Source organism: Leptidea sinapis, chromosome 6 (genome assembly GCF_905404315.1).
Source record: "Leptidea sinapis chromosome 6, ilLepSina1.1, whole genome shotgun sequence".
Taxonomy (NCBI): Eukaryota; Metazoa; Arthropoda; class Insecta; order Lepidoptera; family Pieridae; genus Leptidea; species Leptidea sinapis.
The window spans coordinates 4,920,066-4,945,971 of record NC_066270.1 but is presented as its reverse complement, the minus strand read 5'-3'; the positions used below and the strand labels follow the sequence as shown (position 1 = coordinate 4,945,971).

Sequence of the window (25,906 nt, the reverse complement as noted above, 5' to 3'; positions counted from 1 at the left end):
TATAAATTATTTCATAAAAAGTAATAAATGATTAACTGTATAAATATAAATTATCGTTTATTGGTTAACCTCTAGAGCTTGAAAATCAGATTGCTTTTATAAATCACTAGAAAAAAATTGATTTATATTGATAATTTTTTAAATAAATTTATAATGTTGCAATTTTGATTTTTTTTTTATTGAAAAAATCTTAAAATCTGATTCAAATATTTTTATTATATTTATTATATTATACATCGCCCCAGAAAAGACTTACTACCTCGACTTAGCCGAGTAGTAGGCATTATAAGTTTATGTCTGTTCCTGGTGTTAACATTATGGTTTTGACAGTTTCTAGCAAATTCATTTATGTGCCTATGTAGATATATTACATTATCAAGAATATATTGAAAAGCAACAGTCAAGATGTTAATTTGTTTTAATTTTGCTCTCTATTATTATTTAGGACTTAGGTTATAAATAGCGTTGCCCCATAGCAATATACCATAGGACATAATATAATACTATGGAAATAACTAAAGTAAAATATTTCGCTTTTGCATAATGTAAATAATCACCCCTATCACATCCTAACGGGAATACGTCGAATTACGATTATCTAACCCTGTATAATTAGGTAATGTATATTGCATGTAAGTATATAAGGGGGAGTTCGTATATTAAATGGTCACAGAATACCTTTATTTATTTATGGTGTATGTGGATAATGCAGCTACTGTATGTACTCAATAACTTTTATATTAATTTACATTTACTTTTTTGACTTACTCGTGTAAGACATTGACTATTTGACGTTTGAGTGTGTCTGTTACATCATTTTATCATCATTATATATTGTAATTGAAATGATTTGTAAATCGATGTAAATGTAAATCTTGATATAAAAGAGTGCCAATGAGTTTCTTGCTACTTTTCTCATTAGCTCAACCCTTTACGAAGTGGCGGTAGATTCAATAAGATTTTTTTTTGACATTCATAAGTGTCATTTCCGTGACCTACGTGAATAAACTGATTTTGATTTGATTTGATTTGATATTGTTAGGCTAAGCAGTTGCTACCTAAGAGTATTTTAAATCAGAGAAAAATATGCTGTCTTCGGTGCAACTTTGCGCAGATTAACTAAATGAATGAATTGAGCCTTTCTTTGCAAACAATACCGTACATTAATATGGCAATTGCCTTTAATCTCTAGTTTCTTCATTGCTTGTCTTCCGACATATTGAGACTTAACATCTTCTGTGTGAAGGTGACGAGCGCAATTGCAGTGCCGCTCAGAATTTTTGGGTTTTTCAAAAATCCTGAGCGGGCACTGCATTGTAATGGGCATGGCGTATCAATTACCATCAGCCGAACGTCCTGCTCGACTCGTTCCTTTTTTTTCATAAACGAAAAAGTCTGTGAAGGAGCCACGCCACAGCAGCGATGGTAGACCCATCCATCGAGATGATGACGCAACAACATTACGGAGTAAATGTACCGTGGCGAGGTAAAAACTGCTTGATTTTGTGAAAGTTGTGGGTAACATTGGGAGAACGGAGTTAGAATATTAACCGTTACTTTAATTAACAGACCACTCTCGTTCTATTTTAATTAAATTTAATACAAATATAAAAGGTATGTTTGTGGTGTCAATATAAAAAAAAAATAGTTTGTGTCGGTTTCGGATAATCTCCGAAACGGCTTAACTGTCAGATAGCCATTGTAAGTAACTTAAGCCACTTCTAGTTTCCCGTTCTTCTTAAGCCACTTCTAGTTCAGAAAAAGAATTCCCGTTCTTCTCAGGTCTGAGGCAGTCTAGTTTGAATGGGTGGTAGTTTTTGACGTTCAATAAGTGATTTTGAATCCTACTTTGAATAAAAATATTTGAATTTGAATTGGGGTTCTATACAGAAGAGTAAAAAAAAGTTGAAATAAACCGGTGAATTGCGCGTGCTCGTACATATGAGCGCAAATGATAATATAACACGTTTTACCAGTGGGAGGCTCCTTTGCACAGGATGCCGGCTAGATTATGGGTACCACAACGGCCCCTTTTTCTGCCGTGAAGCAGTAATGTGTAAGCATTACTGTGTTACGGTCTGAAGGGCGCCGTAGCTAGTGAAATTACTGGGCAAATGAGACTTAACATCTTACGTCTCAAGGTGACGAGCGCAATTATAGTGCTGCTCAGAATTTTTCTAGTCTTTCAAGAATCCTGATCGGCACTGTATCATCAATTACCATCAGCTGAACGTCCTGCACGTATCGTCTCTAATTTTCATAAAAAGCAAAACAAAAAAAGAAACGTATGTACTTTTAAGTAATTTAGTAAAATAAACTTAATACGTGTAACGGTGTATATACAGTCCACTAACAAACGGATGGACAGACGGACTGTGGAGTCTCATTAATAGTTCCCGCTGCATACTCTTCTGGAACGGAACACAAAAAATCTACGAGGGCAAAGCTGCGGGCGGACGATCCTTATGAGCTTTTTTGAAGTTGGTGCCGGAAATGTGAAGGAGCTAAGTTTAAAGCACCCAATATTCGGTAGATAGTGCGGTGCTAGGTTCGTGACTGGCGTGCATTAACGCGGCCCGCACGCGACACACACACCGTTGCAAATTGATCAAATTCGCAGCCCATAACAGCGGCTACACACGACAAACACAACTATTAATTGTTTCCATCACTCGTTAAACGTACGAGTTTTTAAATATGACCACGTGTGACTTTTACTTTATAACGGACATTTATAAACTGCTTTATAAACGTTCAACCCTTAAGTCACACCCGTTGTGGTAAAATTTAAAAAGAAAACGCGGATATACGCAAGTGCACATGACATTTCAATCAAATCAAACCATAATTCATTTTGTTTTAATAAAGCAGAGGACAATCTTATATGTTATTTGGCGTTGCGTAAAAATGTAAATAAAGATGTGGGTTCTTTGATTAATTTTTTGAGCCTCATAAAGAATCTTTGAGTTTTAATTCATCGAACTCGGAATTTCGAAGTAATACCGAAAAAACACTGTCTCGGTTTTCTTTCGTCAACGATAACGCACGAACGAAACAACCGATTTCGACTGGCTTGGTAGCGATCGACGTGGTTTATCGATGTTAAGAAGCGGTCCGAATCGTAATCGAATTCTAAGGTTGGTCAAGCCCTTTTGAATGGCGCCAACAGCTATTAAATCGGTTGAGCCGTTCAAAAGTTATAAGAGGTTTACATACATCCATACACACACACACAGACACACACACACACACACACACACACATACAGACGTACGGACACCATGGCGGGAATAGTCAGGGAAGCTTCCTAGGCCCTTAAAACGTCGAGATCTGATGAAAACTTGATTTTACAAAAACGGGGTAAAACCAATAAACCCGAATTTTTGTAAAATTTAATTTTCTTAAGGGGAAGTTAAAAAGTTAATGACTAATTAATTTGCCAAAGCGTCGCTGAATTTTTTCACCAAAAATAAGAGCCTGTCACAACCAATGGCCAGTACTGCTATGTTTTATACACATCGGTTGTATACGCGTGAAATATATGTACGAGCTGTTGCAGCGTCCATCAATCCAACATCTTATCTCTCAAAGTGACTAGCTCAGAAGTTTGGGTTTAATCAGGAATTTATTGAAGTAGGCGTTACTTTGCGGAAATCCATAATTATACAAATGATTTAAGTTTCTTTAGTGTTTAGTGAGTCTCGTGCAAGATTTTGACGAGACAACACGTCCTGAGGATGCCTCGTGTAGAGGCGAAACACGTGTCGAATTGTTTAATACAAATATTAGCGGAATTAACACTAAAGAAAACTTAAATCATTTGTGCTAATCAGGAATTGTGAGCGGCGCGCCCTTCATTGTAGTGTAGTTGATAAACTTCCAATCAGAAATAGAAAAATCTTACACACTTATTTTATATATAAATTACATCTTACAATACTAAATCACATTGGAGAAGAAAATCAATACTCATATGAAACAGGTAAAGAAACTGTGCGGCGCGTAATTCATTGCTAAAAGGAGCTGACTCAGTACTAAGTTGTGTTCAGTGCTTGAAACACTAACACACCACTGGTTTTCAGCATCCCCATCAGGTGAACTTCTTTCCAGCCGCGTCACTTTTTCCAATAAAAAAATATATTATTACTAGCTGACCCAGCAAACGTTGTATTGCCGATATTAAAATCGCTATACAAAAGTAACTGTTGATCGTAGATGGGTGAAAAATGCTGACTCATAAACAAACAAATTTAAAAAAAATGTCAAAAAAATTAAAAAAAAAGAATTTCGTGTGGACCACCCTCAACATTTAGGGGGATGAAAAATTGATGTTGTCCGATTCTCAGACCTACCCAATATGCACTCAAAATTTCATGAGAATCGGTCAAGCCCTTTCGGAGGAGTTCAAAGTTTAACACCATGACACGAGAATTTTATATATTAGATGGTTATTACTCCAATACGACTACCATAATATTTGAAACAAAATTTATTGAAGTACTTTGCGGAAATCCATATTTATCCAAATGTTTTGAATTTTCTTTAGTGTTGATTCCGCCAATATTTGTCTTTCTGAACTTTCAGTCTCGTACCAGATTTTGGCGAGTCAACATGTCCTGAGGATGCCGCGTGTAGAGGCGGAACACGTGTCGAATTATTTAAAGACAAATATTGGTGTAATTAACACTAAAGAAAACTCAAAACATTTGGACCATACTATTTGGCAAATGAATTGGTGACCCTAAGAGCGCTACTAAGACACTTTAAAGGACATCCATTACCTTCAAACAATACGGTTTTGGAGTATTTTTTTTTATGAATTTAAGTGACGAGACGAGCAGGACGTTCAGCTCAGATGGTAATTGATACGCTCTACCCATAACAATGCAGTGCCGCTCAGGATTCTTGAAAAACCCAATAATTCTGAGCGGCACTACAATTGCGCTCGTCACCTTGAGACATAAGATGTTAAGTCTCATTTGCCCAGTAATTTCACTAGCTACGGCGCCCTTCAGACCGAAACACAGTACTGCTTCACGGGAGAAATAGGCGCCGTTGTGGAACCTATAATCTAGCCGGCATCGTGTGCAAATCCCACTGGTAAATTAAGTTAAATGTACTCCAGTATCATTATTTCAAGACAATGTGCTGTGTTCAGTTATTTTTGTCCATGTTCGAACACTCACCGTTTCTATTTAGGGAAGGCAAATAGTAATGTCGGCATGTGCGGAACCCACGTTGGCGCAGTTAGCAATGCGTCGTCAGTACCGTCATCGTTACCCTAAACTAATTTGGTTTTACGACTGTATGTCGTGAATATTAAACCATAACGCGAGGTACTCATGCTTTAAATGCCAACACACTAAAATTAATCTTTTATTTAACCAAATTTCATGTAATTTGCTTTATTATTTAAATAATAAGCATAAAATTTACATTAATAATATAAATATGATATAATATACATTAATTTTTATTAAGAGGAAGGATTTGTATTTTTAGTGTTAAAGTATGAAATCGCCGTTTTATTGTAATAGGTGCTCCGAATTGACATATAACCTTCATGGCTTCATCTTCTTTTAAAAAATATGTGCAACATTTGATTGTCGACTTTCAGTTGTTTTTTTTTATTCAGCTTAGACAAGAAAGATGAATTCTTCGAAAATTCTAGTGATTTTTGAATACGAGTTCCGACGCGGAACTAACGCGGCAGAAACAACTCGCAATATTAATTGCCACTTCGAGACAGTCTCAGACCGAAACACAAAATAATATAGTGCTTGCACACTACGTTACGCTTGAAGGCAGAAATAGCCGCTTTGGTATGGTCTTGAAGTGAAGTTTTGTGCCAATACAACCATAATAAATATATCCACCAGTATCTTGTATGAAGTAACGCAAAAGTAATTGTCATTAGTTGGAGCAAACTTGTGTCATTTATTTGATATAAGCTGGTAGAAAAGTTTTATGAAAATCAATATTTATCTCGGTTTTCAATTGTTTTATTTTGGCTTCGGAATATTTTGACCGAAATGGTCAGTTACAGTCTATAAAAAAACTACATGTTTTAAAATATTTTTACGTAATATTGTTAGGTAGGTGTATAAAGAACTTTGTATCGCTCGGAGGAGAGTGAATTTCCATTACTCGGTTGTATTGAGGGCTTCGTCTTAACATCGTGCCTAAAAATTTAACACTCGTTAGGAATAGATATTTTTGTCCGCTTGGTAAAATAATGTAGATTGTAATAATAAGGTAGATTGAATGTTTGCATTGAAAGAGAAGTAACGTGTACATACGGACACCACGGTTTAGATGATCAGGGAGATGGAAGGGAAGGGCTATAAGATATAAGTAAGATGCATACTCGGACCCCATTGTTGACAAGTTACGAATTATCGTGATTGTCATAATATTCAAGGCCCTCCAACACTCGCGGCCTTAGGCCTATTAGGTTTTGGCTGTCGGTAAAACATTTTACCAGTGGGAGGCTCTTTTGCACAGAATTCCGGCTAGATTATGGGCACCACAACGGCGCCTATTTCTGCTGTGAAACAGTAATGTGTAAGCATTATTATGTTTCGGTCTGAATGGCGCCGTAGCTAGTGAAATTACTAGCCAAATGAGATTTAACATCATGTGTCTCATGGTGACGAGCGCAATTGTAGTGTCGCTCAGAATTTTTATCATCTACCATCAGCCTATCAATTACCATCAGCTGAACGTCCTGTTCGTCTCGTCCCTTATTTTCATAAAAAAATAAAAAACTATACATAACCCTTTGGCATAATTGCCAATAGATTAGTTTGTAAAGCGGCATTAGTTCACTAATGTGATCTATTGTGATAGCCACTGTTAACTATAGATCACTGCTAAGATTGATTCTTTAATGAATCTTATTATATTTGGCAATGAACTCCTCTCCTTATATTTATTGAGTGAATTAAAATAATATCGAGTTCTAGGAGGTTTTATCATTACATATTATAAAACAAAGACCTTCGCCGCGTCTGTCTGTTCGCCATAAACTCAATTTATACCTTAACGATATTTGTTGGAGGTGTCGAAATATTAAGCCTGGTGTCATGGGAGTGTTCAACGAAAAGGCTGACAAAAACCTTTGAGATATAACAAAATAATGTATGGAATAGTGTATCTTATACATATAGGTCTATAGAAAAGTTCGTAATGGCATATGTCTATCTCTTATGCCCGGTTTACATTATTCCCGTCCAGCATTCCAGTCAAGGCGCTTGAATGCTACTGGAATAATGTGAACCTGCACTGAAATGTTCCAGTCCAGTCCAGTTGACCTGATTAACGGTCTATTTTTCATTCCAGTGCCACTGGAAAAGTGTAAACGGCCAATCCAGTGCTTTATTATACGTTGAACAGAGAACACGCTTTTTGCTTTTTTTTTTGTGGAATTCAAAAAATTCAGTTTAGAGTTAACCTATATTTTGAGCAATGCAAGCACACTAACACAAAGTGTCATACATATCGCGAGTGCAAGACGTAGACGTAGTGTCACGCACACTAAAGTATTAAACCTCGCCTGTTTTTATCGGTTGTCTAACAGCAAGATATAGTATCTAGCTGTTTGCAAGACGTATAAATTATTTAAACAACAATTATTGACCGTGACCATATTTAAGCACTATTCAGTCGACCATATGCAACACACATGGTCGCCGCTGACACATTTCACCTTAGACGTTATGTGCTCATGAATAATGCTCTAGCTATTAACAGGCACAGTGCGAATCTATACTAATATTATAAAGCTGCAGTGTTTGTTTGTTTGTTTGAACGCGCTAATCTCTGGTACTACTGGTCCGATTTGAATGATTCTTTGAGTGTTGGGTAGTCCATTTATCGAGGAAGATTTTTTTTTTTCAAAATTAGGGATTCGTTATAAATTTGCTATTTTGTAACACAAGGTGTAAAATCGAAAACCTATTTTTGCGTGCGCTGCAAAAACCATTGACAATAGAACAAAATGATGTACAGGCTATATAATATAGGCAATGTTTTATTACTTATAAAACTATCGCGTGAATTATACTTTATATGGCAAAACAACGTTTGCCGGGTCAGCTAGTATAAAATAAAACTCCGATGTGTTTTACAGCCGTTTTCAATAACCTATCTATCCTTAGTTTAACTTACTAGAGGTAGACACACAATACAATCGACACATAGTATTGTACTATAACTAATAATATAACTATTGGACATAACTATGGATAGATAGATCTTGTTATTAAACGATGATAGCAATCTATCTGTAACTAGAGATACGTTATTGAAAACGGCTGTATCTCTTAAGCTGCAATAGTTGCTATGACAACAAACAATAAAAACAAGATGGCTAATTATAATTGACACATTTCAACATATTACATTCTCACTTGTTCTTCTTGTCCAATTAAACCCCCAGAAGACTCAAGTTTGCGCGTTTATCACAAAAAAAACCTTTTGTCGTATCACCGCTCTTCGACAACACTTCCCTTAAAGCCTCGCCTAGTTTCGGAATACTGGGTCTCGAAATCTCGAGCGATTGCCAATTCCGTGGCCGTCTGGAGGGCAAAGCCAAATTGGCTTCGAAGAAGCTGGGCTTCATTAAGACAGCACGGCAATACTTCAAGCCGCTCCACTTTCTAGCGCTCTACAAAGCGCAGGTCTGGCCACGCATGGAGTATTGTTGTCATCTCTGGTCTGGCGCACCCCAGTATCAGCTCGATCCATTTGACCGCGTGCAACGCAGACCAGCTCGAATTGTCGGGGTCCCATTGCTCTGTGAACGGCTGAATCACTTACCATTGCGTAGAGACGTCTCTTCATTGTGTGTCTTCTACCGCTTTTATCACGGGGAGTGTTCCGAAGAGTTGTTTAACCTGATTACTGCCGCCGAATTCCACCTTCACACGACACGCCACAAGTTAGGATATCATCCCCACCATCTGGATGTGTGGCGGTCCTCCACAGTTCGGTTTTCAAGGAGCTTTCTTCCACGTCCTACAAAGCTGAGGAATGAGCTTCCTTGTGCGGTGTTTCCGGGACGATACTACATGGGTACCTTCAAAAAAAGCGCGTACACCTTCCTTAAATGCCGGCAACGCTCTTGTGAGTCCTCTGGTGTTGCAAGAGAATGTGGGCAGGGGTGATCACTTAACACCAGGTGAAACGCACGATTGTTTGTCCTCCTATTCCATAAAAAAAATTGATACAGCAGGCGTAGTCGCAAAGCGCGGCAACTAATACTACGCCCAGTTGGGCGTACTCGAGCTAGTCTCGGCCAATGTGTGACGTTGACGTGCCACATGTTCTGTTAAACTTTACTAATAATTGAAATTAAAATGCCGGGTTAGTAAAACTTTGTAAAAATAATACTTATAAATAATAGCGATAAACGAAGCGTATGTTACAAAATATGAAAGATTCCATTGAGTTTCTCGCACACAAGCATCTCATAGTTGCCTTAATAAAAAGCTATTGTTCTTAGGTAGTATGGTATCTAGCTGGAGCGCAGCGGAGACCAATCCTTAATCTAAGGTTTTATATCGTAAAATAGTGATCCCTTCGTCTGCGAATGACTTTATCGTTTTAAGCATTACTTTTATACTATGTAATGTTATTTTGACACGAAATGAAAAATCAGAATACTGTATGTGTGTTGTCTTGTGTCCTGTTGTCTTGTATCCCAAAAACTTTATTTTTTTTTAAATATAATAGTCACAGTGGGCCAGGTCTGGACTGTAAGGTAGCTGATCGCTGTGAAGCTGTTTTTCGTCTGCGATGACTACGCGGTAAACTGTAAAGGCATACGGACCGGCGGCGCATTGTCACGCAAAATCAAAACACCTTTGCTAAGTTTGTCTTTTCCCTTAATTTTTTCACGGATTTGATAAACCTGCGAAATATGAAGCATTCACAGTCGTGTTTTTGGGCAGATAGTCTATCATCGGAATCCACTTTACATACCAAAAAATGGTTGCCATTACTTTGCCTGATCACGGCTGCACCTTTAATTTTCTTGGTGGCTTTCCTCTCTTATATTTCCATTGCATTGACTCTAGTTTGTTTTCAAGATTTTACTGTCGAATCCATATTTAATCATCGGTCACTATTTGCGAGATGGTTTCCTCCTCTTTTCCCTTCACCATTTACAATAATGTTCGGCGATATTCTACTATCGTCTGCTTATAAACGCGCTCACCTTGCACATCATCAAATGTTCATGAATTATTTAATGAACGCGTTCCTAGCTGATTCCAACATCAACCGCAATTCAGCAATTGCTTAATTTTTTCCACATTATCTGCTAACTGCGGAAACTTTACAAATTGATGATTGACGATCCCCGTAGAGGGCCACGGGGATCGTCTTCGAGGGTGTTGTGGATATGTATAAACTATTTACTGGAGTATTTTCTAATTTACTTAAGAAGGTACGAAAGTAAATTTTCAACATTCTGCTAATTTCTACCGACATGATGAAAACAATTATGTGACAAAAAATTTTGAACGAATTAAAACAAATGTATTGGCCAGTACAGTTTTAGAAACTTTCTAACAGCCATCCCTCGTATGTATACGCGACAGTCATCCTGCAAGGAATTAAGACATTGCTATTACCATTGTATTCCGATGGTTAGGGTCCTGTTAATTAAAATACAAAGTAAATGTCAAAAGAAGTCTGCTGAGTATGTTCGCCAGGTCTGTTATATTAGACTGAGTGGTAGATTTTGTCGACTTGGTTGGACTTATTGCATCCAAAATTAGTGGTATCGATGGTTCGTTATAAAAACAGGGAGCATATTTTACGAAATAATACTTGATGTTATCAAGTGTGATAGACATATTCATAAAAATAGTATTTTATTTATTATGTAAAGAAGAACGCCTGTCGGGTCAGCTGGTATGTTCATATATGTTCATTGTCTTTTTATATGCCACACATATACCATTCAATCAATAAAGCCAAGGTTTGCTGTTGCTTCACAAATATGCTCATGTACACACACAATCACTATTTGACATCGCTTGTTGATAGCAAACATAATATATAAATCGATACACTGTAGTAATTTGCTATAAGTTCAACTAACAATGAATTTATGAGTAGATTTCAATAGGTGCTGCGCTGCAACGCAAGGCTTTTCATCGTCACACCAAAAGCTGACACACCCGAGCGGAGACGAGCAGGACGTTCAGCAGATGGTAATTGATACGCCCTACCCATTACAATGCTGTGCCGCTTAGGATTCTTGAAAAACCCAAAAATTCTGAGCGGCACTACAATAATTGAGCTCGTCACCTTGAGACATAAGATGTTAAGTTTCATTTGCCCAGTAATTTCACAAGCTACGGCGCCCTTCAGACAGAATTACAGTAATGTTTACACATTACTGCTTCACGGCAGAAATAGGCGCGGTTGTTGTACCCATGATGTAGCCGGCTTCCTGTGCAATGGAGCCTCCCACTGGTAAGCCACTCCCACAGCTTCGGATAAACATAATTACTAACATTATATGTATCACCTGGTTGCTGTTGTTCAAACGTAACAACTGAGAATCTCAGAGTTTCAGGTTGATGGGACATGGAAACCTTAAAAATAGGATTCTGTTATTTCACTAGTGATTACTTACTGGTGGTAAGTAATCACTATGCTTTTTCTTTTCTATTAAAATTAATTACTTACATAATGTTTAACTTTCAGTCCACATGTATCACCAGAAACGAAAGATCCATCCACATCAGGCCTTCAAACCACAGCAACAGACACTATGAAAAAAAATGACGAAGACGATGGCAAGGACAATAATTCGGAGGGTTCTCTCTCCGACTGGGTGTCTGGAGGGCCAATGGGCACCAAGAACGCCGTTCTCGTCTTTCGATCCTGCGTGCTCGCTTCCCGCACACCTTCCATGGAGTCGACAACGAAGACTGTCGGCAACAACACAGGAACTACCATACTGCTGAACAAAGCTAAGAATATGGCGAGAAGATTGGTCGCCGAGCCTCATTCATTCAGCGTTCGCCCGAAGAACATAATGCACGATGTCATGGAGACGTTTGGGAATACTGCCAAGTATCAAGGCCAGGCTTACGTGGTGCGACACGTGAGCGATGCAGATGTTCCGGAGACGATCTCTTTGGAGGAACAGGGTCACGAGAGAGCGGAGCATAAGCGAGACATTGAAGACGTCCTCAACGACCTGAGTAAAATTACCCTGAAGAAACATCTGAATGTAGAAAATACCACCGCTAATATTAAACCCCCTGAGGATCCACCACCGCAGTCAGTGAAAGGTATTGATTTCTTTTTATTAGAGAACGAACGGAGAAGTGCCTTAGGTGATGTTAAAATCCTGTGGAGTGTCAGGTCATCTGCAATACCTGTAGCAGTAGAACTAACTGAAAGTGCTGTGTTTATCTAGGGCTGTACTGCTACCACTGTGTGGTGCTCTGCCGTGATGGGTGTTAGTGCTGTGATAATTACAAGCAAATAAGCCTTACTATTTGAAGTCTCTGGGTGACGGAAGTAGAGAAGAGGAATAAGGGTCGTACCGCATCAGATCGTTTTTTGATTTATATAATATAAATTAAACATATTATATTCATATACATTCATATAATAATAAAGGCACTTATGAAAATAAGGGTAGAGACGAGCAAAACGTTCAGCTGATGGTTATTGATACGCCCTGCCCATTACAATGCATTGCCGCTCAGGATAAGTGAAATACCCATAAATTCTGAGCGGTACTACATCTGTGCTCGTCACCTTGAGACATAAGATGTCAAGTCTCATTGGTCCAGCAGTTTCACTAGCTACGGCGCCCTTCGTACCTAAATACAGTAATACTTATACATTACTGCTTCACGGCAAAAATAAGCCTGAGTCTCCCACTGTTGTAATCAATTGCTTAGAAAAAATGTCGCTATGTCTTGCGCAGCTTATGTAGATTATAAATGTTATGTTTATAGAAATATTAACATGTTTTAGAAACCAAAGATGATAAGAAATCCAAAAAGAACAAAGGCAAAAGCAAACGGAAGCATCCCAACATCCAGCGCACCGTGGCTCCGGGGCTGGACAGTGACGACTCCGAGCACTCGCTCGTCAAAGAAGTTGATAGTATTAAGGTTAAATATTATTAGTGTTACATTGCTTTAAGAATAGCTTTACTTTGCATTAAGGTACGGACCGACGTGCTCAAAAAAAGCGTGCTCTTAAGTATGCTTAAAGTTAGCATGCTCATGCAACTGTTCACATTTGCCAGCAATAAGCATGCTTGCTTAAGCATATTCATAAATAAGCATGCTCAAAGCAAACGTACCGGACAGACGTGCTGCTATTTGGCACCAGGCTCCTGGACAAAATGGATCTACAAAGATATAGTGACAGTGATATCCGTACAGAACTCAATAAAATAATCATAGTCGCCCGCCGCGGATCGAGATCAAATAGATAATAGCATGCTTATAAGCAAACCTGTTCAGACGCGCTCGGAGCACGCCCCCTTCTACCCGCGCCTCAGGTAGCATGCTCGAAAATCAAACGTCGGTTGATATTTGAGCACGCTCTAAATAAATATGCTCATTACAGTACACACGTGCTACTAATGAGCACATGCTCAATAAAAGCATGCTTTCGTGCTAGTAATGAGCACGTCTGTCCGTACCTTTAAGAATAGATTGTACAAAAACCATCCAAAAGCATGATTTTATTCAATTGAGTGAATTTTTTTTTGTCTTGTAAAGTTTTGGTAAAATACAGTATATAACTTCCAAACTTAATTTATTACTCAGATATTGCATTATTTAGTTTAGGTCTACTTTGTTTGATATTTCAAAGAATGACGTGAAAAATAACATGTTATCTCAAATATCAGATCTGTCAGCAGACCATGTATAGGGAAATATAGAATTTAAAAAATATTTGCAGCTTTATTATCAATGTGGGCTCTTAAAGTTTTCTTAAAAAAAATTTAACAAAACATTATATCTAAAATGTGCACTAAAAAGTATTAAAATAATTGCGTATTTTTATACAATCTAAATTACTAGTCTTATTCTAGTTACGATTATTGTTATTTTTGTGATCGGTGTCCTTCGGCCGTAACCCGCTCTCGCCTCTCGCCTCCTCACGACTCAAGCACATCTCAATAACTATATATGTAGTAACAAACCTATCTTGGATGACACTGACTCCAACAACTACAATAATCGTAACTAGAATAAGATTAATAATTTAGATTGTATAAAAATACGCAATTATTTTATACTTTTTAGTGCACATTATATCTATTGTTTTGGAATAGTGTTTTTGAAGGCGGTTGTTTTTTTGTTAAAATTTTTTTCATTTTATGTTTTTTAGTGAATTTGAAGTACACTTAGTAACAATTTGTCTAAATATGTGTAAATATACTAAATTTTTCAATGCAACAATGAACGTAAGTACTTTGCAATTTGATTACAGACAGTGTTCCGTTACTTTGTCATGGATTCCGTTATCAGAACCTAACCAAACTGTCACCAAACTATCTTTGAAGTATATGCTTTCCAATAAAAAAAGAATCATCGAAATCGGTTGGCGCGATATTGAGTTATTTGTAAATTTATTATCCACTTTGCTATACGTATGTATAGCAAAATTTAAGACTTTTATGGTTTGCTCATGGATTCCATTCTCAGATCTGGACCAAATTTCAATGGGGCCATTCGGGAAGCACCAGCTTTCAAATAAAAAAAGAATTATCCAAATCGGTTCACACAGTCGAAAGTTTTGAGGTAACAAACATAAAATAAAAATTACCTACGAATTGAGAACCGCCTCCTTTTTTGAAGTCGGTTAATAAAAAATCCAGCAGTATGAGTGACCCTTTCAAACAATAGCGCATACAAATTTTGATTATTATCATTATATATTTATTATGTTAGTATAGTGGTTCCATTTCAGCCAGAAACGTCCACTGTTGGACAAAGGCCTCCCCCAAAGATCGCCATGACCATCGCTCCTGCGCTGCCCTCGTCCAACTTACTCCGGCGATATTGACCAGATATTCAGTCCATCTTGTGAGAGGCCTACTAACACTACGTCTTCCGGTACGTGGTCGCCATTCGAGCACTTTACTGCCTCAACGGCCATCTGTCCGTCGAGCTATGTGGTCTACCCACTGCCACTTCAGTTTCGGTGACTTTGGTTCTCCTACGGATCTCCTCATTTCTGATATATTCCATAAGTGTGAAATCAAACTTTCAGCTTTTACGACCCACTAAAGGTGATCTCGATGTCGTTAAAGCAGACTTTGTTTTTTTAATTCCAGGTATTAGAGAGCATACATATGCCAGCAAGAATCCTGAAGATAACATACAAACTCGTGAACACAGAGACAAAGCTCCTCCATCGGCTGCTACAAGCACACGGTCTGCTGGAAACCACCGCAGAATCCAAAGACTTCAATCTCATGTGGTCCGGCCTCCATCCGAAGCCTGATGTGCTAAGAGCTCTTTCTCCATACCAGAGGGTGAATCATTTCCCCAGGTGAGTGCTGTCGTCTACTAATGGAAATATGCACGCAATAATAAATGTTAAAATACACGTGTATGATATGGTAGCCCTTGGCTTATGTTTCCACAATTAGACTCTCAATTGGGTCCATTTTGTGTGCAGGATTGGCCAATTATTCCAACAAGAAATTGAAACCCTTCCTGGGATACTACGGTGCATGGAACGCGTAGAATTTTTAATAGCTTTAATATAATTTTTAATATTTGTTTTGGTCTAATCTTGCGACTGAATTTTTGTTATGTTATCCCCAACCGTTTGAGATGAAGTATTACATGTTGGTTAAATTCTGATAACAATAAATTTTTATGATAAGTAGGATCTGGATATGGAAAGCAACTCTTCATTGGTCAACAGTACAAATAAAACTTTTTTTTCGCACTTCCCTGAAAAGCTGTCTTTTAGCGACATAAGTGGCCGATTCTCTCCCGGCAAGACAACTTTTCTCCCTCGTGCCAAGGACTAAAAGACAGCTTTTCATCCATGGGAAAAAAATCGTATACGCACCACGTGAGATAAGTAGGACATTGCCAATATTCCACGGTTGAGAATGACCTACTTTTCTCGCTAGGTGCGTTATATACTATTATGTACGCATTTAATTTTGAATGAATACTCAATATTTCAACATATACTTTTATATGCGAAATATAAGCATTTGATGCATTTTTTTTAATGCTATAAAAAGTACTTCATGAGCTGCGTTTAATTTGTAGAATTGGTATTTGAAATTTTTTTTGGCTAAAATTATTATCAGTTAAAACTAATATGGTTTGTTTCCTCGTAGATGTAGAGCTCTGAGATATATAGCTCAGTAGAAGTTACGATTTTATTATTTTATTTTACTTTATTAGGGTGTAGGATGTATGTACTATGGATGTAGGTACTATCTGCTTAGACAGCGAGTAAACGAGCGACGTTCCATATTATGTAGGTACAAATATAACTTCTTTTATGATATTGTGGTTATTGCTTAAAAATATAAACTAAAAATAAAATATAATTTACCAGTGGGAGGTTACTATGTACACCATGCCGGCTAGAATATGGGTATCACAACGGCGCCTATTTCTGCCGTGAAGCAGTAATGTGTAAACATTACTGTCTTTCAGACTGAAGGGCGCCGTAGCTAGTGAAATTACTGTTAATTTTATTATTTTATCATCTTGTCTCAAAGTGGCGAGCGCAATTGTAGTGCCGCTCAGAATTTTGGGTTCTTCAAGAATCCTGAGTGGCACTGCATTGTAATGGGCAGGTCAATTACCACGCCCTGCTAGTCTTGTCCCTTTATTTTCATTAAAAATATTTTTTTCAAATTTCAATAAAAAAAGCGTGGGATGTAGAAGAATTATTATTTTAATAATATCTTAAAAAGCACCCCACGCTTTTTTATATAATGAAATATATAATATTTCTTACACTATTTTCAATTTAAATTTATTTTCTATTTTTTAGTTGAATTTTATACAAAGCGTGTTCTTTAGTTTTTCTTAAACTATTATTTATTTTTCATTTTTTAGTTATTTTTTTTAGATTGAATGAAGGGATTTTAATATTTGCGAATAAAAATATTTTAGTTATATTGAATGATCACTTAATTCAGCTAGCCTAAGATCCCCTAACTAGCTCTTATAATAATTAGCTCAGTTAAATCACGCATTAATAATTTATAATGGAAATATAAATTCACCGCCATCTATTCGCTTCTAAACGAATTAGATACTTTAATTTTGTGGAACTGTCTTGACATGTCGCGCGTTTCCTTTGTAGTATACAATAAATTACTAGATGGCGCTTATTAGTGATTTATTTATTTAAAACTTATATAAATTAACAAAAATCATATTTTGCAATTGAAAAATTGAATAATTTTATCAAATTAGTGTAATGTCATCGGTCCTCGATAAATCTACAAAGTTTGAACGAAATCTAGCCGTGTAAAGTGGGTCAAAATCGCACCCAAAGAAGTCGGTTACAAACATACAAATATACAAACATACAAGTGAAGCTAATATAAAGCGTGTAAATACATATATATTCCGCAGATCATATGAACTAACACGCAAAGACAAGCTGTTCAAGAACATTGAGAAGATGCAATACTTCCGCGGTCTCAAGCACTTCGACTTCATCCCGACCACATTCCTGATGCCGGCGGAGTACAAAGATCTGTGCACCACGCACTATAGGACCAAGGGGCCTTGGATCGTGAAACCGGCCGCTTCCAGTCGTGGTCGCGGTATCTATATTGTTAATACTGTAAGTGCATTTGTGAATTTACTCAATTGTAGTTTCTTCAATGGCAACCTTTATGTGATTTTCTGCTGTTGCAAGGTATACGATGAGCATTGAGGAGCTCATGCAATATTATATTAACACTAGCTGACCCAGCAAATGTCGTATTGCCATATAACATATTAAAAAAAAAATATTAAAATTTTGATTGACAACCGATTCTCAGACCTACCAAATATTTCGTACTACAATTATTGTATTCGATTGCTATCTTGCAACCTATATTGGTTTGGTGGATGGAACAGAATAATATATCGTGATACAAAAATAGTTGTAGATCGTAGAAGGGTGAAAATTAAAATTTGTATTATTCAATGCTGAATCATGATAAAATAAAAATAAAAAAAAATTGTCAAAAAATTAAAAATTGGGGTGAACTACCCTTAACATTTAGGGGGATGAAAAATAGTAGCCGATTCTCAGACCTACTGAATATGCATATAAAATTTGGTCAAAATCAGTAAAGCCGTTTCGGAGGAGTAGGGTAACTAACATTGTGACACGAGAATTTTATATATAAGATGATCAAATTTTCTTAAACTTTCGCCTGCAAATATTCTGCACGCCGCATTGGTTTTCTAACCAGGTAGGCACTGTGGCTCTAACTAGTCGTATTTGAGCTTTGGAATATTCAAAGTGTTTACCGTAGGTATCTAGTATCTAGGGTAAGGAAATTTTTATGTGTGGATGTTCAATAGAAGTTTGCTTATAAAATAACCAAATTAAACTTTAACACTAATTGTAATGTTCCTCGTTTGCTCACGAGTGAAACCACTAATCTTTACTATGTAATACTACAACCGGAGACGTCCGCACGCAACCGATAGCCGATTAGAACTGGCCTTCCGCAAAAAAAAAAATCAAATTCCAAATTTCTATATTTGATCTTAAAGTATATATACAAAATTACTTAAATCTAGGTATCAGAAAACTTATTTCTACAACCCTATCTACGTATTAAGGGATAAAACTTTATTATGCTTAAAAAACTAATACATGAGGTTTGTGGGGGGCGGAATCCAGGAAACTGGGAAAACCTGGCTATTTGCTATTGATATAACGTAATATTAATCGTAACCTATCACTTAACCTAACTTAAGACTAATGACTAGAACTTAAAACTAACTTAACTAAGGTAAATAAATACATAGATATGTATACATACATATATAATATATAAATATAAGAGGGGTGTGGGGAGGGGGGGGGGGGGATCTTGGGAAAGGGAAGGAGGGAGAGGGAATAGGAGGCCAGTTTTCGCCGTTATTTAATTCTTATAACTAAACCAATTTACAATATATTGGTTTTACATTTATTCAGACCTAGCTAGAACTCTGTGTGTGTGTATACGCTAGTGTTCTGTGAGCTCTAACCAGTTGTGATGTGGTAATGCATGTTTATAACGTTTTATGCTGAGGCAATACTCTGTGAGTGACTTACGACTACAAGTCGACCGGAGGGCGGGGTTTATTCCGTCCTTCAGTCGGCGTAGCCCTCTGTAGAAGCTATGAGATATCTCTTGTATGTGTTGTTCTAATGTTGGGATGTTTTTCTTTACATGAAGTCGTTTAAGATTTGTACGCGGGTGGGTCCGGTAGATGGTTTTAAGGGATCTATTTTGCACAGTTTGTAGTTTACGATAATTGTTTTGATTTGTGTTAATCCATACCGGACTTGCGTATGTCATGACCGGGCGTACTGGCCTTCCGCTGTACTGTGCATTACTTATATAGCACTCCACATCACACGGTTAATGTCACTGTCGATGTCATGACAGTGACAATGTTTGTTAACACACTAGATGTCAATACACTACACTTATGATATATTAATTTAGGTTTATAACGAGGTAGGCACTGCCTAATTGCCTATATGATATGCACGCCCCTGCTAACACCTGTCCTATAATATAAAGCCACTTTATTTATACTTCCATTGGCGCTACTATCCATGCGGGGTCTTGGCCTCTTCAGCGATTCTTTTCCTCTGTTTTATTTAAAGACTTCTTCACGGGCTACAAATAATTTTACCATGACAATAAGTTATCGAGGAATTTAAAGTGGCACGGACCCGTAATGCGTAGACCCAATGACCTCATCGTGAAAAAGTGCCTTTTCATGGCTACCACTGACCTCTGGCGGCTGTCAAAGTGCTTTTGTACCTGTTTGATATTCGCCATTTTGGCGCTGTTGGCCATGTAGCGAGAGTCTGCGGTACTAAAACTATTTACAAAAAATAAATTGTGTACTTTATTAAGTTGATTCCTCAAGAATGTATGAATAACACTGAAAACGAAGAAATTAATTCAAAATTAAAATATACTTCAGAGTATTGTACGTTACTTCGCAGCCTTCGCAGCATGTATCATACGTCAAAATTCTCTGGACGCTCGCAAGTGGCGCTTCAAATAGGCACAAAAAATTGCTGTCAAACATATTATGGAACAGCCTGTCCAGTGGTATTTATACAGGTCAGTGATGGCTACAAGGAGACGGAGGAGAGGTAGACTACAAACCTGGATGACAAATATCCGGGAGGATGTGCAAAAGCTTTGCCTTACAGAGGTTAATGTGAAGTAAATGGCGCCAAAAAATTAGCCGACTTACGTATTCAATTTAATATCAACAAATTAAAATTGGTATATATTATTGACCGTACAGGAACTTTAAACAGGAAAAAAGGCCTAAAAAAACCCAACGCCTCTAGCAACTCTAACGGCCGTTCCCAATATACTATCTACAGATAGAGATAAATTACTACCTTCTTCTATCAGTGTCTGTTCCAATATACCCGATACGTCATGCTTATCGCCTTATATTGGGACGCGTGAATTGCAATTTCCATATAAACTTCTATCACTGGTAACCTATACGTCGTCCCATTGTCAGACAGCGTGTACGGCTAAGGTGATTTACCGTCAAAAAGTTTATTGGGACAGAAAAGTCAACGATAGTTACGATTTTTATCTCAAGTAAGAGATAGACTGAATATTGGGAACGGCCGTAAGCCAACCGTCCAAATCTTAGTACGACGTTTGTTCAACAAATTTGTATATTGAATACCAGTAGTGAGAATAAGCTAACAATATGTTTTATATAGCCAGAACAGATCCCAAAAGGCGAGAGCGTGGTGGTAGCGAAGTACATCGACAAGCCGTTGCTGATCGGCGGTCACAAGTGCGACCTGCGGCTTTACGTGTGTGTGACGTCAATCGACCCGCTGCTCATCTACCTGTACGAGGAGGGGCTGGTTCGGTTCGCGACCGTCAAATACGACAAGACCAACAAGAACCTGTGGAACCCCTGCATGCATCTGTGTAATTACAGCATCAACAAGTACCACACCGACTACATCAAGTGAGTGTTCCTAACATTCATCAACATATATCACCCAGAGCGTTAGATAGATATTATAAACGGAGATGTTGAACAGTTATTAAATGAATGTGTCCAATTTCAGTCTAATAGAGACGAGATTATAGGACTTATGGGTTTGAACAGATTTGATACGGGAATGTTTGTAAATATACTTGCCGGTCCTGCATCTAAGGATGTCATAAGTCTGTTTGAATCTATAAGTTTATTTGTTGAAGACTGTATAAATTGCTTTTCCTTTTAACTTTTTTTTTTAGTTTGATAAGTTAGGAATTTTCTTTGTGTTAATGTACTTAAATTATATGGAGCTAACGTGTACAAAAAAATAGATATTATAAACGTAAATTTACCAGTGGCAGGCTCATTTGCACAGGATACTGGCTAGATTATGGGTACCACAACGGCGCCTATTTCTGCCGTGAAGCAGTAATGTGTAAGCATTATTGTGTTCCGGTCTGAAGGGCGCCGTAGCTAGTGAAATTACCGGGGAAATGAGACTTAACATCTTATGTCTCAAGGTGACCAAAGCAATTATAGTGCCGCTCAGAATTTTTGAATTATTCAAGACGCCACTGCATTGTAATGGGCAGGGCGTATAAATAACCGTCAGCTGAAAGTCATGCACGTCTCGTCCCATATTTTCATAAAAAAAAACAATCCTGTCATAATTGCCTTACTTCATTCACAAGCATCAAACCTTTTATACATGTTACTCCTGCTTACCAAAACTTCCTTCCACGTTATCCTCCATATGCGTGCAGTCTATCTACTTTCATCCCCTCTATAATACCAAAAAAAAGCGGCTAACTGCGAGTCGGACTCGCCAATGACGGGTTCCGTAGCAAGTAATATAATAAAAACGTTAAAGAGAAAGGAATATGATATTAAATTATTTAAATGGAAAAGGCAAAAAGTCTGCTCAAAAGCATACAGTGCAAATGAGCTCTCATCATTTATACGTATTAAAACTACTTACGATAGATCTCGTTCAAACCATTTTTGGTGGAAGTTTGCATGGTTAATGTACATCATATATTTTTTTAGAATAGATATAATATAACAATAAATATAATATGCACTAAAAAGTATAAAAATAATTGCGTATTTTTTATACAATCTAATTCTAGTTACGATTATTGTAATTTTTGGAATCGGTATCCTACCGCCGCGGCGCCGCTCTCGCCTCTCGCTTCCTCACGACTCAAGCACATCTATAACTATGTATGTAGTTACAAACGTATCTTGGATCACACCGACTTTAAAATAAAAAAATAATTATTAAAATCGATTCACCCAGTCGAAAGTTTTGAGGTAACAAACATAAAAAAAATACCGACGAATTGCGAACCTCCTCCTTTTTTGAAGTCGGTTAATAATGCCAGTGATGCCCTAAAACTTAGTTCTACTGTAATAAGGTGACCTTAATGATATTCTGACAAAAGTTATCACTTTTAAATAAATAGTGAGTAAGCTCACAACGATCCTTGAATTGTTTTACTGGATTGAATTATTTTTAAAATATAGATGTTTAACCTTTTGTTTAATTAACATGTATTTTTGGTAATCGACGTTGACGAATCTTTTGTTTTTTAACCGACTTCAAAAAGGAGGACGTTATCAATTCGATCAGTATTTTTTTTGTATGTAGACCGATTACTCTGAGATTTATGATCAGATTTACGTAATTTTTTAGTTCGATACAGAATAGATGCCATTTAGACCCATAAAAATTTTACTTGGGCCCAGTAGTTTTCCAGTGGCACCGACTAAAACCTATCAATAGGTAGCACGTATAAATAATAGAATTTTATTAATATTAAAGGTAAAGGTCTATAATTTTTAGTTATTTGGTACTTTTCAGTTCTTGAAGACGGTTTTTTAAACGTAGTTTTTTTTATGTCAGTAAAATTTTTTGACTTTGATCGGTAGGTGTGATGATCCTAACGCGGGCAACATCGGCCATAAGTGGACGTTGTCAGCGCTGCTGCGTCATCTCCGCAAGCAGGGCCGGAACACGGCGGCGCTGATGGCGGCCATCGAAGACCTCGTGGTCAAGTCCATCCTGTCCTCCGCGCAGACCATCACAACCGCCGCCAGGGTCTTCGTGCCCAATGTGTTCAACTGCTTCGGTGAGTACTATATCCTCCTCACGTTTTTTCTGATGACTATCCAAATGTGTTGAGTTTCCTTGCGTTTTAATTCCGCCAATATTTGTCTTCAAACAATTCGACGCGTGTTTCGCCTCTACAGTAGGCATCCTCAGGAGATGTTGACTCGCCAAACTGGCACGAGACTAAGCAGTCACGTGACAAAGGAAGACAAATAATGGTGGAATTAACACTAAAGAAAACTCAAAACATTTGGATAACTATGGATTTCCGCAAAGTAACGCCTACTTCAATAAATTCTCAGAGGAATATTAAAACCCTGACTAAAGGCTGAATGCTTGTCTCTAGAGACGGGAAAGGTAGGCGACCTTCCGCAAAGGTTCGAAGAAATGAAGTACCAAGCTAGTAATATGTTTCAATGCTTCAACAACAATAATCTATTATGCATCTAGGGGGAAAAGTAGGTCAATCTCACACGCGGACTGACAATCGCGGGTGCAATGTCCTACTTATCTCACGTAGTGCGTATACGATTCTTTTCCCACCTGGATGAAAAGCTCGTTTTAGTCCCTGGTACGAGGGACAAAAGTTGTCTTGCCGGGAGAGAATCTTTCAGAGCCACTTCTCCGTCGTACCAGGGACTAAAAGACAGCTTTTCATGGAGGTGGAAAAAAATATTTTACGGGCATACGATATTAAGCCTCAATCACGAAATTCATTCATGGATTTCAACAATTACACCAAGCGTTGAACAGATGTGGCTTAAGCTTTTTATCCGTGGCAGAGTTTTGGTCGTGGGCACCGCGTATCGACCTTGATGGATTACATTTTTTGATGCTCTTACTGAGTCAATGGGCGCGTTTGTCTGGTGTGAAAACATTGTCTTACTTGGGGATTTTAATATAAACTTTTTTGATTCGAATCATATTAATTACAAAAAACTTGAGACATTTTTAAACACCTTTAAATTAAAACATGTGACAGAGGCAACGCATTTCTCAAACAGAAACACTTATAGATTTAATATGCACACATGTGCCCGTATCATCTGTTACAGTGGATCATGTTGAAAGTCTGAGTAGCCATGCGTTTATATCATGTGTATTAAATATAAATAAAGACCAACCTGTTCCAAAACAGGTTGTGTGTCGACCTATAAAAGACATTAACGTGAATGATTTTAAGCAATCATTAAGTAACATCCAGTGAGAGAAATTATTAATATTAGAAAATGTTGATAAAATTGTAGTCTCATTAACATCAATACTATTATCTTATATTATATCTTATACTATATTATCTTTATTGGATTTTTATGCACTAAAGAAATATGTTAAAATCAAATGTAATACATACCCTTGGATTACATACAATATTAGGAAGATGATGCAGTGTCGTGATGAAGCCCAAGTAAGAGTACGCAAAAGTAAGCTTGAAACTCATAAGCAATTTTATAAAGAAATAAAAAACTATGTTAAGTTCGCAATACAAAGAGAGAAACAGGGATATTTTGATACGTACATAAACTCCAATGTAAATAAACCTCAAGTATTATGGAAGCATATTAAACAGAATACTCAAATCACTACGAAAAAAGAATACACATTACCATCTCACCTTGCAAATCCTAATGAAATTAATAATAGCTTCCTTAACATTCCAGGCAGTGCTGAGATTCCTCTGTCTACTCAGACATATTATGAGTTCCATCGCCATAGTGACTCTGTTTTCGATTTTAAACTAGTAAATGAACATACGGTGGGAATTGATGATATTTCTTTGGATATGCTTAAGCTGACTACAGAAAAAACTCTTGCTGTACTTACTCATATCATAAATACATCCTTGTCGTCAAGTAAGTTTCCAGACTTATGGCGTCATGCTCTAGTGCGTCCCATGCCAAAAATAGACAATCCGAAAGACTTTAATGAACTTCGTCCTATCAGCATACTTCCTTGTTTATCAAAAGTAATTGAAAAGATTGTGCATTAGCACCTAATGAGCTTTTTGGAGTATAATGGCATATTACCGGATTACCAGTCAGGGTTTAGAAAACTCCGAGGGACAACTACAGTGTTAATGGACTTAGTGGACAATGTTCTTACTGCACAAGATGTCGTAAAGGGTACGATTTTATTACTACTTGATTACTCGCGCGCATTTGATACCATAAATTCGAGTCTGCTGCTCTCCAAACTAAGTTACTATGGATTGAGTCCGAAAGCAATAAAATGGTTCCACTTTACATAACTTTCAAGCCAAACGACTACTGGGCGCAGCATACAGGTCGTTATCGACGGTTATTGCTCGAATCCCAAGCCCGTGAACGCTGGAGTGCCCCAAGGCTGTGTGCTATCTCCCACGCTGTTTCTTCTGCATATCAATGATATGTTGGACACCGCCAACATGCATTGCTATGCAGACGACAGCACTGGTGATGCCGTATACACGGGCCATGCAGGTCTCTCTCGGGAAAACGTCGACCAGTGCCGGGTGAAACTTGTGTCTTCTATCGAGTCCTCTCTCGAGAAGGTCGCGGAATGGGGTAAGTTG

General features: G+C 37.5%; 1 protein-coding gene across 2 annotated transcripts in view; it reads left to right on the top strand.

Annotated features, from left to right (window-relative positions):
* LOC126964785 (tubulin polyglutamylase TTLL5) overlaps positions 1-25,906 on the top strand; it is a 58,845-nt gene that overhangs the window by 8,873 nt on the left and 24,066 nt on the right. For both annotated transcript variants that reach the window (XM_050808037.1, XM_050808038.1), the window contains 6 exons: positions 11,722-12,314; positions 13,012-13,151; positions 15,335-15,552; positions 17,622-17,835; positions 20,971-21,227; positions 23,175-23,374. In XM_050808037.1, coding sequence (XP_050663994.1) covers positions 11,722-12,314; positions 13,012-13,151; positions 15,335-15,552; positions 17,622-17,835; positions 20,971-21,227; positions 23,175-23,374 — 1,622 coding nt within the window. The remainder of the gene's footprint in view (positions 1-11,721; positions 12,315-13,011; positions 13,152-15,334; positions 15,553-17,621; positions 17,836-20,970; positions 21,228-23,174; positions 23,375-25,906) is intronic.